The sequence below is a fragment of the Mus musculus genome, chromosome 2 (assembly GCF_000001635.26).
Source record: "Mus musculus strain C57BL/6J chromosome 2, GRCm38.p6 C57BL/6J".
NCBI lineage: Eukaryota > Metazoa > Chordata > Mammalia > Rodentia > Muridae > Mus > Mus musculus.
Genome location: NC_000068.7, coordinates 35,367,749 through 35,384,035, shown reverse-complemented (window position 1 = coordinate 35,384,035; position 16,287 = coordinate 35,367,749). Strand labels below are relative to the sequence as shown.

General features: G+C 41.5%; 1 protein-coding gene and 1 long non-coding RNA gene across 4 annotated transcripts in view; one reads left to right on the top strand and one right to left on the bottom strand.

Moving 5' to 3' along the window:
• The window catches only part of 4930402F06Rik (RIKEN cDNA 4930402F06 gene), a 21,704-nt gene extending 13,139 nt beyond the window's left edge, over positions 1 to 8,565 (top strand). For 2 of the 3 annotated variants that reach the window (NM_001272040.1, NM_001080709.2), the window contains 2 exons: positions 3,510 to 3,653; positions 7,685 to 8,474. In NM_001272040.1, the coding sequence (NP_001258969.1) occupies positions 3,510 to 3,653; positions 7,685 to 8,378 (838 nt within the window). In that variant the 3' untranslated portion in view covers positions 8,379 to 8,474. Of the gene's footprint in view, positions 1 to 3,509; positions 3,654 to 7,684 lie in introns of all 3 variants that reach the window. The other variant, XM_006498395.3, reaches the window with a different exon arrangement.
• The window catches only part of Gm39797, a 19,959-nt gene extending 3,674 nt beyond the window's left edge, over positions 1 to 16,285 (bottom strand). Inside the window, exons 1-4 of the long non-coding RNA XR_866159.3 lie at positions 16,248 to 16,285; positions 8,508 to 8,608; positions 7,689 to 8,046; positions 7,460 to 7,519 (exon numbers count right to left, since the gene is read on the bottom strand). This is a non-coding gene — a long non-coding RNA (predicted gene, 39797). The remainder of the gene's footprint in view (positions 1 to 7,459; positions 7,520 to 7,688; positions 8,047 to 8,507; positions 8,609 to 16,247) is intronic.
• Positions 16,286 to 16,287: the final 2 nt, after the last annotated feature.

Genomic DNA, 16,287 nt, shown 5'->3' with positions numbered 1-16,287 from the left:
CCAGTATCTTAGGAGCTTGGTCACACCAGGATCTCAGGGTCCCAGAATCCAAGGATCATAGAGACAGCTGAACTCTGAGGAGTTCTGACACAACCAGGATCACTGGAAGGACAGGATCCAGTCAGATATAGTGAGGGCAGGTAGCACTAGAAATAATCAGATGGTGGGAGGCAAGCATAAGAACATAAGCAACAGAAACCAAGGTTACTTGGCATCATCAGAACCCAATTCTCCCACCATAGCAAGTCCTGGATACACCATCATACCAGAAAAGCAAGATTTGGATCTAAATCACTTCTCATGATGATGATGATAGAGGAATTTAAGAAGGACATAAATAACTTCCTTAAAGAAATACAGGCGAACACAGGTAAACAGGTAGAAGCACTCAAAGAGAAAACACAAAAATCCCTTAAAGAATTACAGGAAACATAATCAAACATGTGAAGGAAATGAATAAAACCATTCAAGATCTAAAAATAGAAATAGAAACAATAAAGAAATGTCAAAGGGAGACAACCTTAGAGTTAGAAAACCTAGGAAAGAGATCAGGAGTCATAGACACACACATCACCAACAGAATACAAGAGATAGAAGAGAGAATCTTAGGTGCAGAACATAGAAAACACTGACACAACAGTCAAAGAAAATGAAAAAAGCAAAAAGCTCCTAAACCAAAACATCCAAGAAATCCAGGACACAATGAGAACAACAAACCTAAGGATACTAGGTATAGAAGAGAGTGAAGATTTCCAACTCAAAGGGCCAGTAAATATCTTTCAACAAAATTATAGAAGAAAACTTCCCAAACTTAAAGAAAGAGATGCCCATGAACATACAAGAAGCCTACAGAACTCCAAATAGACTGGACCAGAAAAGAAATTCCTCCTGTCACATAATAATCAAAACACCAAATGCACTAAAAAAGAAAGAATCTTAAAAGCAGTAAGGGAAAAAGGTCAAATAACATATAAAGGCAGACCTATCAGAATTACACCAGACTTCTCACCAAAGACTATGAAACCTAGAAGATCCAGGGCAGATGTCATACAGACACTAAGAGAACACAAATGCCAGCCCAGGCTACCATATCCAGCAAAACTCTCAATTACCATAGACGGAGAAAACAAGATATTCCATGACAAAACCAGATTTACACAATATATTTCCAAAAATCCAGCCCTACAAAAGATAATAGATGGAAAACACCAACACAAGGAGGGAAACTACACCCTTGAAAAATCAAGAAAGTAATCTTTTGAAAAACCCAAAAGAAGATATCTGCACAAACATAATTCCACCTCTAACAACCAAAATAACAATCACTTTTCCTTAATATCTCTTAATATCAATGGACTCAATTCCCCCCATAAAGACATAGACTAACAGACTGGATATGCAAACAGGACCTAGCATTTTGCTAGGAAACCCACCTCAGGGACAAAGACAGACACTACCTCAGAGTCAAAGGTTGGAAAACAATTTTCCAAGCAAATGATCCCAAGAAACAAGCTGGAGAAGTCATTCTAATATCGAATAAAAACTTTCAACCAAAATTTATCACAAAAGATAAGGAAAGACACTTCATACTGGTCAAAGGAAAAATCTACCAAGATGAACTCTCATTTCTGAACATCTAAGCTCCAAATGCAAGGGCACCCACATTCATGAAAGAAACTTTACTAACGCTCAAAGCACACACTGCACTCCACACAGTAATAGTGGGAGACTTTAACACCCTACTCTCAGCAATAACGGATAATGGAAACAGAAACTGAACAGAGACACAGTGAAACTAACAGCAGTTATGAACCAAATAGATCTAACAGATATTTATAGAACATTTCATCCTAAAGCAAAAGAATATACCTCCTTCTCAGAACCGAATGGTACCTTCTCCAAAACTGACCGAATAATTGGTCACAAAATAGACCTCAACAGATATAAGAAGATTGAAATAATGCCACACACTCTATCAGATCACCATGGACCAAGGCTGGTCTTAAATACCAACAAAAACAATGGAAAGCCCCCACACACATGGAAGCTGAACAATGCTCTACTCAAAGATAACTTGATCAAGAAAGAAACAAAGAAATTAAAGGCTTCTTAGAATTTAATGAAGATGAAGGCACATCATACCAAAACTTATGGGACACAATAAAAGCAGTGGTAAGAGGAAAACTCATAGCTCTAATTGCCTCCAAAAGAAACTTGAAGAGAGCTCACACTAGCACTTGACAGCACACCTGAAAGCTCTAGAACAAAAAGAAGCAAATACACCCAAGAGGAGTAGACAGCAGGAAATGATCAAACTCAGGTCTGAAATCAACCAAACAGAAACAGATATACAAAGAATCAACAAAACTAGGAGCTGGTTCTTTGAGAAAATCAACAAGATAGTTAAACCCTTAACCAGACTAACCAGAGGACACAGAGACAGTAACCAAACTATTAAGATCAGAAATGAAAAGGGAGAGATAACAATGAAATATATCTTAAAATAATTATTCTGCTTGTTGAATATGAACAGTTGAAAATATTAAAATCATGTTCTACAAACAAACAAACAAATTAATAACAAAAAGAGGCCATGAGTTTGAAAGAAAGTAAGGAGAGGAATATGGAAGTATATAGAGGGAGAATGATAATGAAGTAATTATAGTCTCAAAAGGGAAGAAATAACAACATCTTGTATTTTACAGATATAGATATATATATATATGTATTTGTATATATTTTCCCATATATATTAGGAAAGGACATTATATAATATAATAATGTATTATGTATGATATAATAATTATTATATAATTGCATATAATATATTATATATTATATAACAATGCTACATATTATATAATGTACATACACATTATATAATACTTATACATGTTACATATAATACATAAACTACATGCTATATATTAATTTTATATTATAAATTATATTATATTTTATATAATTACATTATCATTTCCTAATACATATGGAATTATATATAATTTAAATTATATGCATATGTGGGGATGTGTAGTTGTACACATGAATGGAGTGACCTACTAGAGAAGGTTGTGAGCCACCCCAGAACTGGAAAGTAAACTGTGGTTCTCTGCAAGAGCGGCATACACTCTTAATGGTGGGACCATCTCTTTAGTCCTTTCCTTTCTTTCCTTCCTTTTCTCATTCTCTCTCTCTCTCTCTCCCTCTCTCTCTCTCTCTCTCTCTCTCTCTCTCTCTCTCTCTCTCTCCTGGAGATCTAGTTTCAATCTATACCCCATGCTGACCTTGAACTCACAACTGTCTCACGCTCCTGATGATCTGATGTGGCCCTTTCTGACGTTACGCTTCCCTTGCTTCTCAGAACTGTTAAGACTTGGGGTTGATGTAATGGGATGCTGCCTTCAGATGCAAGGTATTAAGCATCATCAGCCCCCCCCCCCACACCCCCGCCGATGTTTTAGGATTATCTATTTCACTCTAAAATTCTGTCTTTCTTACAAATACAGAATGGACTCAACACACATGGGCATGAGAGCTACTAACTGGTCCGCTCCGATTGTGTGGACCAACACTTACAATGAGTTAGTCTTGGCAAGTTATTATAAGAAGCATCCAGTTACCGTGGGGTTGATCGTGTTTGCAGTGGGAAGGTAGGTAACATCAAGTGTCTTTTAAACTCGGGCTTTTCATTGTAGAAAATAGAGATGATCTACTGACTCTACTTTATGCTTATTCTCTTTAAGTCAATTCTTGTCACAATCCACAATACCACCACACAGAAGCAACCCAATCTCTCAGCTTCCTTCTATGATCTGGTTTTTCAGTCTTCCCTCCGATAATAACTTAATTTCATGGGACTTTTACCAATCACTGTAAAACAAGTGCATAGCACTTTTCATTATCTCTATTCACTCCAGTATTTTCCTACCTACTGTGTACCCACAGGTGATAAGTAACTGCTTATAGAGACTCCCGCTCACCTGTACATATTGACTGTCAGAGGAATACAGCAAAATAAAGCAGCTGTGATTTTATGCAGCAGGGTTCTTACAGGCTACATTTTCTGACCATTAATCATAATGTAAAAATTGAAAAAATTGAAAAAACAGGCATATAAAAATCACCCAGTGATTTTAAAGCCAAAGCAAACCCACACTGAATTCCTCCTAATCAAATAGAAAACCAGAGCCACGAGAGTCAACTATTTAAAGAGGAAAACAAGTGCAATGAAATGTTTCCACTTAAAGATAGAAGGGCTGACCTATAGACAATAAATATTGAGAGAGAGAGAGAGAGAGAGAGAGAGAGAGAGAGAGAGAGAGAGAGAGAGAGAGGAGAGAGAGAAGAGTGAGAGAGAAGAGAGAGAGGAGAGAGAGAGAGAGAGAAGAGAGAGGAGGAGTTCAGTGAAATTAGGACATACTGCAAATCAAACATGAACCTTGCCAGGTACAAAATGTGAACCATCACCACGTTGTGAAGACATCAAGCTGGGCGTAAGTATGCAATGTGCAGCTTTCAGACTCTGCACCACGTGGTCAAAGCATGAGGAGAGTTTGAAGCGGCCAGTGGAGAGCAGGGCAGCAGCTAAGGTGTGCCGCTCCACACGGTCTGAGCTCCTCAGGAGAGACAGGCTGATTCTTGGCCTCTCTGTTCAAGGTTAGCTGATCTTTCAACCACATTGTGACTTAGCGACGCCTCGCTCTTTCTTCATACTGCCTCTTTCTAGTATACACATTTAATATTACAAAAACATATATAGAACAGGCCACTCAACAAATATCCTTTCCATGTGTGTAAAGTACTCTTTGTGGTTGACCATATTTAACTCACAAGAGTTGAAATAAATAAAAAAATGAAATTGAACCAAATGTCATATGGGGGGGGGGAATCAATTCTAGGATAAAATCAGGAAAGCTCACAAATATGTGAACATTGAATTGAGCAACACAATTTTTTTTTAACTTAGCATACAAAGTCATGGGTTTCGTTATGACATTTCCACACTGTTTGTCAGTGCACTATGCTCAAACTCCCCTCTCATTATTCTAGCCTGCCATCCTACTCCACTATTCTAATGTTCTAATTCTGCATATGAAATAAAACAAGCTGTATTTATCTTCTCCATTATCCTCCCCTGTATTCCTCTCTCTACTCCCATTAGCCTTTTCCTCTTTCAGATCTTTTCACGTGTGCACCACTCTCCTACATTTCTTTATCCACTCATCTGAATGACACGATCTTAAATACCCAGTAGGCCAAGACTGGAGATGTAGTCAATTAGCAGAGCTTAAGAACCTGGAGCACATAAGGCCGTAGGTGACCTCCAGCCGTTCCAGAACAGGTCATGGTGGGTCACAGCTGTAATCCCAATACTTGGGAGGTGGAGGCAGAAAGATTAGAAGATCAAGTTCATCCTTGGCTATACAGCATGTATACTAGGATACATGCGATTCTCTCAGGGAAAAAAGTGAGGGATTTCCTACTTCTCATGAGTCCCTAGGCTTGAACTCTAGAGCCACACATGCAGACATACAAACATGCACACATACATACCACACATGCATAAATATATACTACACTTGCACATATACATGCCACATATGCACACATGTATACCACATATACATACCACACATGCACAATGCATAGCACATATGCACACATGCACACATACACACCACACATGCACACTTACATACCACATATGCACACATACATACCACATATACGTACCACACATGCACAATGCATAGCACATATGCACACATACACACCACACATGTACACTTACATACCACATATGCACATGTACATACTACACATGCACACTTACCATACATTTGCACATGCCACACATGCACACATACATACCACACATGCACACATGTAGGTAGGAATACATGCCCTAACCTTCATTTTTAAGGAGCTGTATAGAGAAAACAACCTAAGACAAGCTAAAATAAATAAATATGGGAGTGATGATAAATAAAACCAAATTTAAGCCCAACTTAGTCCTTTACAAAAGGTCAATAAAGTTGACAAACCCTGAAAAAAAAAAAGAAACAGATTAGGAGAGTTCCTGATAAATACTTGGTAAAGACTCTGCCAAACCACCAGTGGCAGGAGTCACAGCAAAATTGATGCAGGCTGGAAGCAGCTGTCAGGACTAAACCCATCCATCATGTGTCCCGGACTGCATCAAGACAACTGAAATGCGCTTACGAGATAAAACTGGGGAAATCCGAACACAATCTGTAGCTTAGCTGATAGAATACCACAGTTGAGGATTTCCTTATTTGGTACGAAGCATACTGGCCACAGAGAATGTGGAGAGTAGCTGGGGGACACATGGATTGGGAGACTCTGGCATACAGGGAAAGCTCTCTGTAACTTTAATAACGTTCAGAAGTAGGAAGTATGGCTCTACTGAAAAACACATGTGCTATGTTGTGCAAAGAGAAGAGACACACACGAGAGGACAAGGTGTGTTCAGGGTGAAGTGACAATGGCTGTAGGTGTGAATGACTAAAACTGTTTGGTTGGCTTGTTTTCTGGAGGGCAGAGAAGTTACTATAAGGCAGTGATACCAAGAAACATACTGGCAAAGATCTCAGGGAGACAGTGCGGATGTCATGTGTCTGTGACCTCAAGACTGTCTCTAACTGTGGGACTCCTCCTCCAGTGTGGAGTTACTAATGAGACTGGATGACTACACCTTCTTCATTCATTTATAGCACATCAGGATTTTAAATGATTAATTAACTGGACCCTTTAAACAAAGTTCCTCACCAGCTGATATGTAAAAATTAATGCAAACATGTAATTGGTAGCGGTAACGGTAACGGTAAATCGGCTAGAAGATGGACGAGAATGTTTTCATGAGGGAGGCAAAGATTTCTGAAACCTGCCACCAAGGAAACACGGGCAATGTTGACTTCTTTGGATTTGCGTGACAGCATCCAGCACAGTATCACAGAATCAGTGATTCTTCTCATGGCTCACAAATAATATTAGATTTGCTGAGCTACAACACTTTCTCCTAACCATTAGTTATAATTTATCATTAGCCTGTTTCCCAGAATGTAGACCAATACCCAGGACTTAGTTGTAAGGATCGCATAAGCGTTACTGAAGCGGACCCCCTAATGGTTACCTTTCCTCTTTTGAAGTTACCTGTTCTGTTCATTACCTGAGAATCTCTTACCAGTTTCCAGGAGTAGAAATGGGGAAATGTTCTCCAGCCCAACCGTTCTGCTGCCATCATAAAGCTCACAATACAAAATGCAGAGGACAGAGTGCCAACTGCTACACCAACTGTGTGCATAGCTGACGATTCTATGCAGAGATGCACAGCAGCAGAAGCCTGGAGAGATCCCTCTCTTGCATCATGTGTTACCCGGGGTCACCCTGAACTCTGGCTTTCACTTTGGGCAAGGCTCAAAATGAGACTCCTTACCTCACTAATGTTCATTTCTTCTCTCAAAGAGCCCCTCTTCTGTCCCACGATCTGTAGACCCTGCCAAAGAAAACAGAGTACATACTTTCATACTGCTCCAAGAGAGTAGTGGCTATCTGGGTGCTCAGCTTTCGGTCCTGGATAAGCTATGCCCAGGCGATTTCCATGTATGTGTTCCACCCAAACTGTGAGATGAAACTCAACTGCTTCTTGTTTATTCTGCAGATACCTTTTGTACTACTTGGGTCACTTCCTGGAATCTGCCGATAGGTTCTTCATGGTCAACCAGAAGGTCATCATTTACATCATGCTGGACGACTTCTCCTATATGCCATGGGTAGATCTGAGTCGCCATCGGACACTAAAGATTTTTAAGATTAAGCAAGAGCGGAGGTGGCAAGATATCAGCATGGTGCGCATGAAGGTCATCAGTGAACACATCGCAGGTCACATACAGCATGAGGTTGACTATGTCTTCTGCATGGATGTGGATCAGATATTCAAAGCCAAGTACGGTCTGGAGACTCTGGGAGACTCTGTAGCTCAGTTGCACACGTATTGGTACAAGGAAAGTCCAAGCAAAGTACCTTATGAGAGGAACAAGTCATCAGAAGCGTACATAGCAGTAGGCGAGGGGGACTTTTATTACCATGCTGCTGTTTTTGGAGGCACAACCACTCAGGTTTTCAAGATTACCAAGGAGTGTGCCAAAGCAATTATGAAAGATAAGAAAAATAACATTGAAGCAGTTTGGCATGATGAAAGCCATTTAAACAAGTATTTCTTTCTCCATAGACCCACTAAACTCTTGTCACCAGAATATTGCTGGGATTTAAGTAAGAATAAGACTTCTGATATTAAGACTGTCAAACTCGCTTGGAACTTTAAGAACTATAAATTTCTTAGAAGGCGCCTATAATTTTATAGCCCTTCCTTTGCATTTCTGAACTGTGGAGTATCAATTTTCTTGGAAAATTAGCAGCTGGCATATTCTGACAATAAAAAAACAATCATTACAAAGTGCCAAACCCACCAACAGAGAACTTACCTTCAGCTCCCATTCATCCTGAATGATGTAATAAGGGGCATAGCAGTCACAGAGAGTATGCTGAAATGATGTAAAAGGGGCATAGGGTCACAGAGAGAGTGCTGAAATGACATAATAAGGGACATAGTGACCACAGAGAGTCAGATGGAAGGTGATAATTTCACATCTGTGTCAATCTTGCAAGTATAATGTGTTAGTTCAGAGTGGAATGGAATGGATTCTGGAACTAGAAGAGGAAACTAAGTATCCCAGATGAGGAGAGCAGAAGCTGTTGTGGCTGCTTTGTTTAGATTGTATGTAGCCATTGCTATCTTGAATCAGAGAAGCCTTGGTCATTTGTGAGACACTCACAAAATAGGTCCATTAACATTCCCTCACAGGAGGAGGGAAGGGCTCATGAGATTCATGAGGCCCCTCCCTGCCTCCCTAAAAATACATAAATGGTTAATGATGGCTGAAAATAAAAGAAGCTTTTTGTTAGTATGACTAGACTGTAAATTGTTCATGCTTCCATACGTAACAGCAATGCACTCTTTGATTCACTAAGATAGACTGGAATAGAATCATTTCTTTGGTCTGTTGTACATCTGAATATTTTCATCTGGGATGAATATATCCAGACTTCTTAGGAAATGTCAAGTAACAATTGGGGGTGGAGTTGCATGACTTCTGTTATGTTGGTTAATACGTGCAGCTAAGGCTGAGCTATTTGAGAGGGCAGTGTCTTTCAGGGACCATTCTCCTTATCTCTATGAGGATATAATATAATATAATATAATATAATATAATATAATATAATATAATATAATATAATATAATATAATATATATGAGGATGAGTGTATATATATATATATATACATATATATATATATATAGTGTATATATAGTGTGTGTGTGTGTGTGTGTGTGTGTGTGTGTGTGTGTGTGTGTAGCCATCCTCCACGTGGCATGTGGTATGTGGTGGTATACCTTCTTGATATAGTGGCAACTGTGTAACCCCTGCTACAGATGATAGAGGCAGAGGAGGAGTATCCATGACAGGGGATTCCAGAATGGACATCTTTATGTGTTGTGAAATGGCATGGCTTCTTGATGAATGGAGTGTGCTATGAGAATATGTGTATGCCCCCAACATGGCCAGTGAACTAAAGACTACATTGAAATCCCTAGGGCTGGTGAGATGGCTCAGCAGCTAAGAGCACCAACTGCCCTTCCAAAGGTCCTGAGTTCAAATACCAGCAAGCACATGGTGGCTCACAACCATTGGTAAGGAGATCTGATGCCCTCTTCTGGAGCATCTGAAGACAGCTACAGTGTACTTACATATAATAAATAAATAAATCTTAAAAAAGAAAAAAGAAATCCCTAAAAATAGCACATATGGGGTGAGAGTGTAGGCAGGCTATGGCAGCAGTTACATGGTCTCCAATGTGTGACAAGCAAGTGACCACGGCTAAGCTGTTTGCCTAGAAAAACCTTGTTGGCATAAGGAAGAGATTAAAATAGGGAAAGGACATGACGATGCTGCTCTCTGCCTTGGCCTCTGGTTTTTCAGTAAATATGGATAGGGAATGAGAAGGAGATGACAGAGGTGAGAAAAGATTCCCCATGTGTCCCTTCTTTAGTTTTAAATTTTTATTATTTATTTAGTGTGTGGTGTGGTGGTGATGTGTGTATATGTGTGTGTGTATGTGAGAAAGGGGGAGGGAGGGAGAGAGGGAGAGAGGGACGAAGGGAGGGAGAGGGAGAGGGAGAGAGAGAGAGAGAGAGAGAGAGAGAGAGAGAGAGAGAGAGAGAGAGAGAGGAATGCAATGTATGTGAGTATAGAATTCAGGTTTCTCCTTCCACAGTGAATTCCAGGATTAAACTCAGATTGTCAAGATGTTGTAACAAGCATCTTTACCCACTGGACTGTCTCAACATTCCATGCCTAACTTTTAATACAGTGGAAGGGAATATCCAGGACTCAGTTTTAATAAAATAATCTTAGGATCTATGTTATTCAGGATCTATTAAGGGGTTTGTAGGTCAAGATTACAACGGTGATGAAATTATTGCAGATTTAAATATAATAACAAAGAAAGTGAGGTCATGCTGGTTCACGGGGTTGGAAGGCTCAGAGGGTCACAATCCAGAGGCACCAGGGATAACTCATTCATTGCTCTATGGACCAAAGCTTGGAGTCTTTTAGATCTCCAGTGCTGTCAGACAGAAAGTGTAAACTGCCAACCTAGCTTTACTTTGTAAAAAGATTAATTATTATTTTATGTATTTTATGTATATGTATTTTATGCATGCAGTGCCCTCAGAGGCCAGAAGAGGGTGCTAGATCCCTTGGAACGGGAATTCGGTTGCTAGCTACCTTGTGCTCATAACTGTTGAGCCATCCTTCCAACCCTGATCCTTGCTTTCTTTTTGCTATTTATTTTGATAAATAAGATAATATAGATAGTGATGAGAGACGTGCTTGGAACATGCAAAATGTTACATGAGGGGTGGCCATCACCATTACATCCTATTCATTATTCTGCGTTTTTACAGTGGGAGCCATATAATATGTGATATGTGATCCCAAAGATCCCTGCCTGAATCTCTGAATCTCTCTCTCTCTCTCTCTCTCTCTCTCTCTCTCTCTCTCTCTCTCTCTCTCTCTCTCTCTCTCTGTGTGTGTGTGTGTGTGTGTGTGTGTGTGTGTGTGTCTCACTCACTCATATTACTCTGTAGCCAGTCTAGCCTGCAACTCATTTTTGTTGCCCAGGCTTGTCTTAAATTACTGAGGCAATCCTCCTGCCTCAGCTTTACAAGTGCTGGGGTTACAGGTATGAGCCACCACATCTATCTTCTTAAGAATAATGCAATCAGCTGTTTTCTGCTGCATTCTACTGGGTGGTAGATACCTGTTTCCGAATGCTAACACATTGTTTCTATATTTTAGTTACATCTAGATGTAAACAAGACCCGACAAGCAATTTGATCTCCATGTCACCTATAATTCCCCTTCTGGCACCAAAGCCTCAATCTGTCAGGGCACCAAAATGTTTTGATTCACTTAAACAGAATAATTTACGAACAGGTAAATTTGAAAGGATTTAATTATTGAGTATCAATAGTCTAGCACAGTCAGGAGAAAATTTTCAGTCCTCCTACAGGGCCAGAGTTAGTTAAGGACCTGCAATCTGTGCTGTAGGGTTAGGTGCTGATCAGGAACAATAGAGAGTGTACCCCTGAGAATCCTTCTAGTCGGCATAGAGGAGGCGGAAGAACACTAGAGAATCTCACAGGAGGTAGCCGCTGATGCACACTCACATCCTAACCCTGTGTGGCACCATAACTATCAGACTCTCAGACCAGTTTTGTCCAGAGAGCTGTTGTTGACCATCCACTGGTCATCGACCTGTGCTTGCTGCTAGCATGACCAGTGACTCCCATGACAGATACAGCCACTTGCAGCACAGATGCACACCGCTGCTGGAGCACATTAACTAGATCCTTAGTGAAGCTGAGACACTGACTTGTGGTGTCTTAGCCATTACATAGGGTTTCTATCGCTGTGATAAGCAGCATGACCAAAATCAGCTCAGGGAGGAGAGGGTTTGGCTCAGCTTAGAGTTCCACAGCACAGTCCATCACTGAGGGAAGTCATAGCATGAGCTCAAGATGGAGGCAGGAGCTGAAGCACAGGCAAGGAGGAGGACTGTGTACTAGCTTGCTGTCTGTGGACTGCTCACCCTGCTTTCTTACACCCCCCCCCCCAAGACCACTAACCCAGGGAAACCTCCCACAGTGTGCTGGGCCCTTCCATATCAACCATACATCAAAAGACTGCCCCACAGGCTTGCTCATGAGTCAGTTCGGTTGGAGCATGTTCCCAGTTGATGTTCCGTCTTTCCAGATGAAGCACACTCACATCCTAACCTTAACAAGCTTATGTAAAGTTGACACAAAACCAGCCAGCACTCCAAGCACGGTGGCTCATACCCTGTCATATCAGAACTTGAGGAGAGGATTTCCTTCAGTTCAAGGCTAGCCCAAGTCACTGTGTGAAGGCCAGTCTCAAAACAAACAAACACAAGCAAACAAAGCAAACCCCAGAAAGGTGCATGATAGCTAGTGGACATTGTATAAAAACCAGTATATGAACATGTGAAGCTGTGAAGGTGAAGCCTAGATTTCATTGGAGACCCCAAAATGTTAGAGATGCCAGAGTCATGGGATACCTGCCAAGGAGAGCTACAGAGGAGAGAGAAGTGTGTTGCAGTCAACAAAGCAGAAGGAAGTTGGAGGTTTGAGGAGTGCTTTGCCATCAGACATGGTGGTGCAGAGTTTGGTTTTTGGTCTTGGTCCAGTATATCTTCACCTTGCTCCCTGGTCCCTGCTTTTGGATTGGTAATGTATATTCCATGCATTGTATGTTGGAAGTAAGTGATCTGCTTATAGGGAGTTACATTTAAGAGATTGCCATGTGTCTCAGAGAAGACTTTGAACATTGGACTTTTAAATAGTGTTGAGACAGTTAGGGACTATGGGGACTTCTGAAATTGTACTGAATGCATCTCCACATAAGGATATGGCTGTCCAGGGAATGGAATGTGGTGGTCTGAATAAGAATGGGCCCCTAGACTCACACATTTGAATGCTTAATCACCAGGGAGTGGCACTATTTGAAAGGATTAGAAGGTGTAACCTTGCTGAAGGAAGTGTGTCACTAAGGGTGGGCCAAAAAAAGCCCATTCCAAGCCCAGAGTCAATGTTCCTGCTGACTGTAGGTCCAGATGCACAACTCTCAGCTCCTTCAGCATCATGTCTGCCTGTGTGTTGCCTTTGTTTCCTGCCTTGATGATAATGGACTAACCCTCTGAAATTGTAAGCCAACCCCAATTAGATGCTCTGTTTTGTAAGTGCTGCTGTGGTCATAATGGCTCCCCACAGCAATAGAGCAGTGGCTAAGACAGATGGCTTGCCTCAGTTATAAGCAAACAGAACTCCATTTTGAGAATGGTGGAGCATCCACAGATCTAGTTTGGCATCCACGGGAGTCCTCTGGACACAGGGACGTCAAAACGTGGAGTGATGCTCTCCATCAGAGTAATAAACGAGAATCAACTCATTCACAGTGAGTTGATGAATATGATTAATATAAAAACAATTCCACAATATATTTACTTAAACTTTTACCTTTGACTAAGAAATTCTACTTCTAGGAATTTATCTTGCATATAAACTGTCCTGAGTTCAATTCCCAACAACCTCATGGTGACTTACAACCATCTGTAATGGGATCTGATGCTCTCTCCTGGTGTGTCTGAAGGGAGCAACAGTGCACTCACAAACACAAATAAATAAATCTTTAAAGAATAAAAATAACAATCTCTAGGAAGGAAGTGGCTTAGGCACAGAGAACATTTACTCCAGCATGGCATTTCTTAGAGCCAGCAGGGCACAGACAGAATGCCTGGCAATAGAAAAAGAGATGCATAATTATATTTGTGAATGAAATACAGCTCACTTATAAAAAGCTGTGAGATGCATCTATATTCAGTACCATGGGGTGGTTTTCAAACTATCCTGGGTGAAAGAGCAGAACTGGCAAGAGTCTGTCTAATATACTGACATTTGTGGGCCTCCAAAAAAAGCCATGTGTTTAAAATATACGTGCCTGTATGAACAAAGAGAAAATACAGAATAAAATCCATGAAGCCTGTAATGGGGTGGGGAATAATGACAAGAATCAGGTGCTAGGCAAAGGAACACCCACTGTGCCTGAAATCTCCCTTTTGGTATTGGAATGTTTTATCATATGTTCCAATCTATACATATGTTTGTATCTCTTTTAATAACAAAAACAAAATTAGTTTTAGAGGTGAGAGGGAAATAAAGGTACTTGCAATCTCAAATTATGTGTGGCTGTCTCAGTGTAATCGTGTTATCACAGTGATCATCTTTTAATAATCTGAAAATGTGTTATTTCTATAATCGTGAAAATAAGCACCATGAAAACATCTTAAAAAGGAATGATGTGGGGCCAGCTCTGCCTGGGATAACAGTGTCTAAAAAGCATGGGGAACAGCTGTAATTTTTCTCTGTCATCCATACACATACATCATTCAAGATACATTTCTATAAATAAATAACGGAGCCGGGAGAAGCCCCGTTCAGGCTAACCATCCCTGCTGTTATTCAGGCCCAGAACCAATGCTTTGAGTTTGTCCTTCCCAACATCTACTCCACCTATGGGCTGGGGAACCAGATGTCATCACTGAATAGGGGCCATTTCTAGTAGGTCTGCTGGCTGGCCCGCATCTTGGAGCTTCTGCGGCTGCAGGCTTCACATGGGGGATGGGGTGGGGTGAGGGTAGGCTGTGGGCAGGCTACAGGCACAAAGGAAGAGCCCAGTGAGCCTAAGGGAGGCCAACATCAAGGGCAGAAAGGTATGCACCAGCTGGATGGAACTCGCTCTGCCTACCTGAAAGAGCGCCCTGACTCCGGGCAACAGCAAGATATCCAACACGAGTCTGGGCAATCATCCGGAAAACAGAACCCTTGAACCAGACCGATGAGAGACAGAACTAGAGACTGGCAATGACAAGTGTGAGAGGAAACTGTGTCACCACGGAGAGCCACGTGGATGTCTGTGGTCTATGCTGCCACACGAAGCTACATTGATGTCTGTGGCCCACGTTTTCACCAAGGGACTGTTGATGAGAGTGGTCAGAGCTGCCACCTGAAGCCCTGTTGATGTCCCTGGTCCGTGGTTCATGCTGTGGCAAGGGCTATGTCTGGATCTGTGATCCTTCTGCAGCCAGGGACTATGTTGATATTTGTGGCTTGTGCCACTCACTGCCAAAGGCTGTGCAGACATCTGTGGTTTGAGCTGCAATGTGGGTGTGTGTATGGGGGGGGGGTATGTTGATGTCTGGGGGCCTGGCTGCTGACTGGGACCATATTGGTATCCTTGGCTGAAGTTGCTACTCCAGGTCATATTGATGTCCTCAGTCTGTGCTGCCACCAAGGGCTACGATGGCATCTGTGACCTGTGATGTGGCAGATGTGTTGATAATCATGGTCAGTACTGCCACTGCAGGCCATGCATGTGCTGAGGTCCCTGGCATGTGCTAATGCCATGTGGATGTCATTGTCTGATCTCCCAGTGACTGTAAAGGGCAAGGAAGATACTTTTGCAGTGGCATTAATGACTTCAGACTCACAGTTGAGAAAGAGGGACATAGAAGGCTTCAGTGACAGCCCTCACCCCCACCCCACCCACCCCTGAAAAAACTAATAAGAAACCACCAAAGAACTATTAAAAACTGTACAAGGATGCTGATGTGTAGCTCCCCACAAGGGCTTCTGGCGTGGGTTGTGGGAGGATTAAGTTTTTTAAAGGGGCTGGCTACTGGGAGTTTAGCCACACTCCAGTGAGGTATAAGCCATACAGATTGGACTTGTGGCCTTCTCCTCCTCCTCCTCCTCCTTCTCCTCCTCCTCCTCCTCCTTCTCCTCCTCTTCCTCCCCTACCTCCTCCTCCTTCCTTTTGGTGGGGAGGTCACAAGAGAAGAGGGTGGACCTGGAAGGACTGGAAAATAAGTGTGAAGGGATGCATGGTGTGAAATTCCCAAATAATAAAAATATTATGGAAAAAAGATAAACAAAGGAAACTCAAATCAGTTTTAAAAAACTTTGTAAAGGTTTTCAGATTAGACAAAATTCTATTTTTGGCAGCTATAGAACAAGGTGTTACCTCTGGGGTCACTGTGGCAGCAGCTTCTAAGGTTCCCATT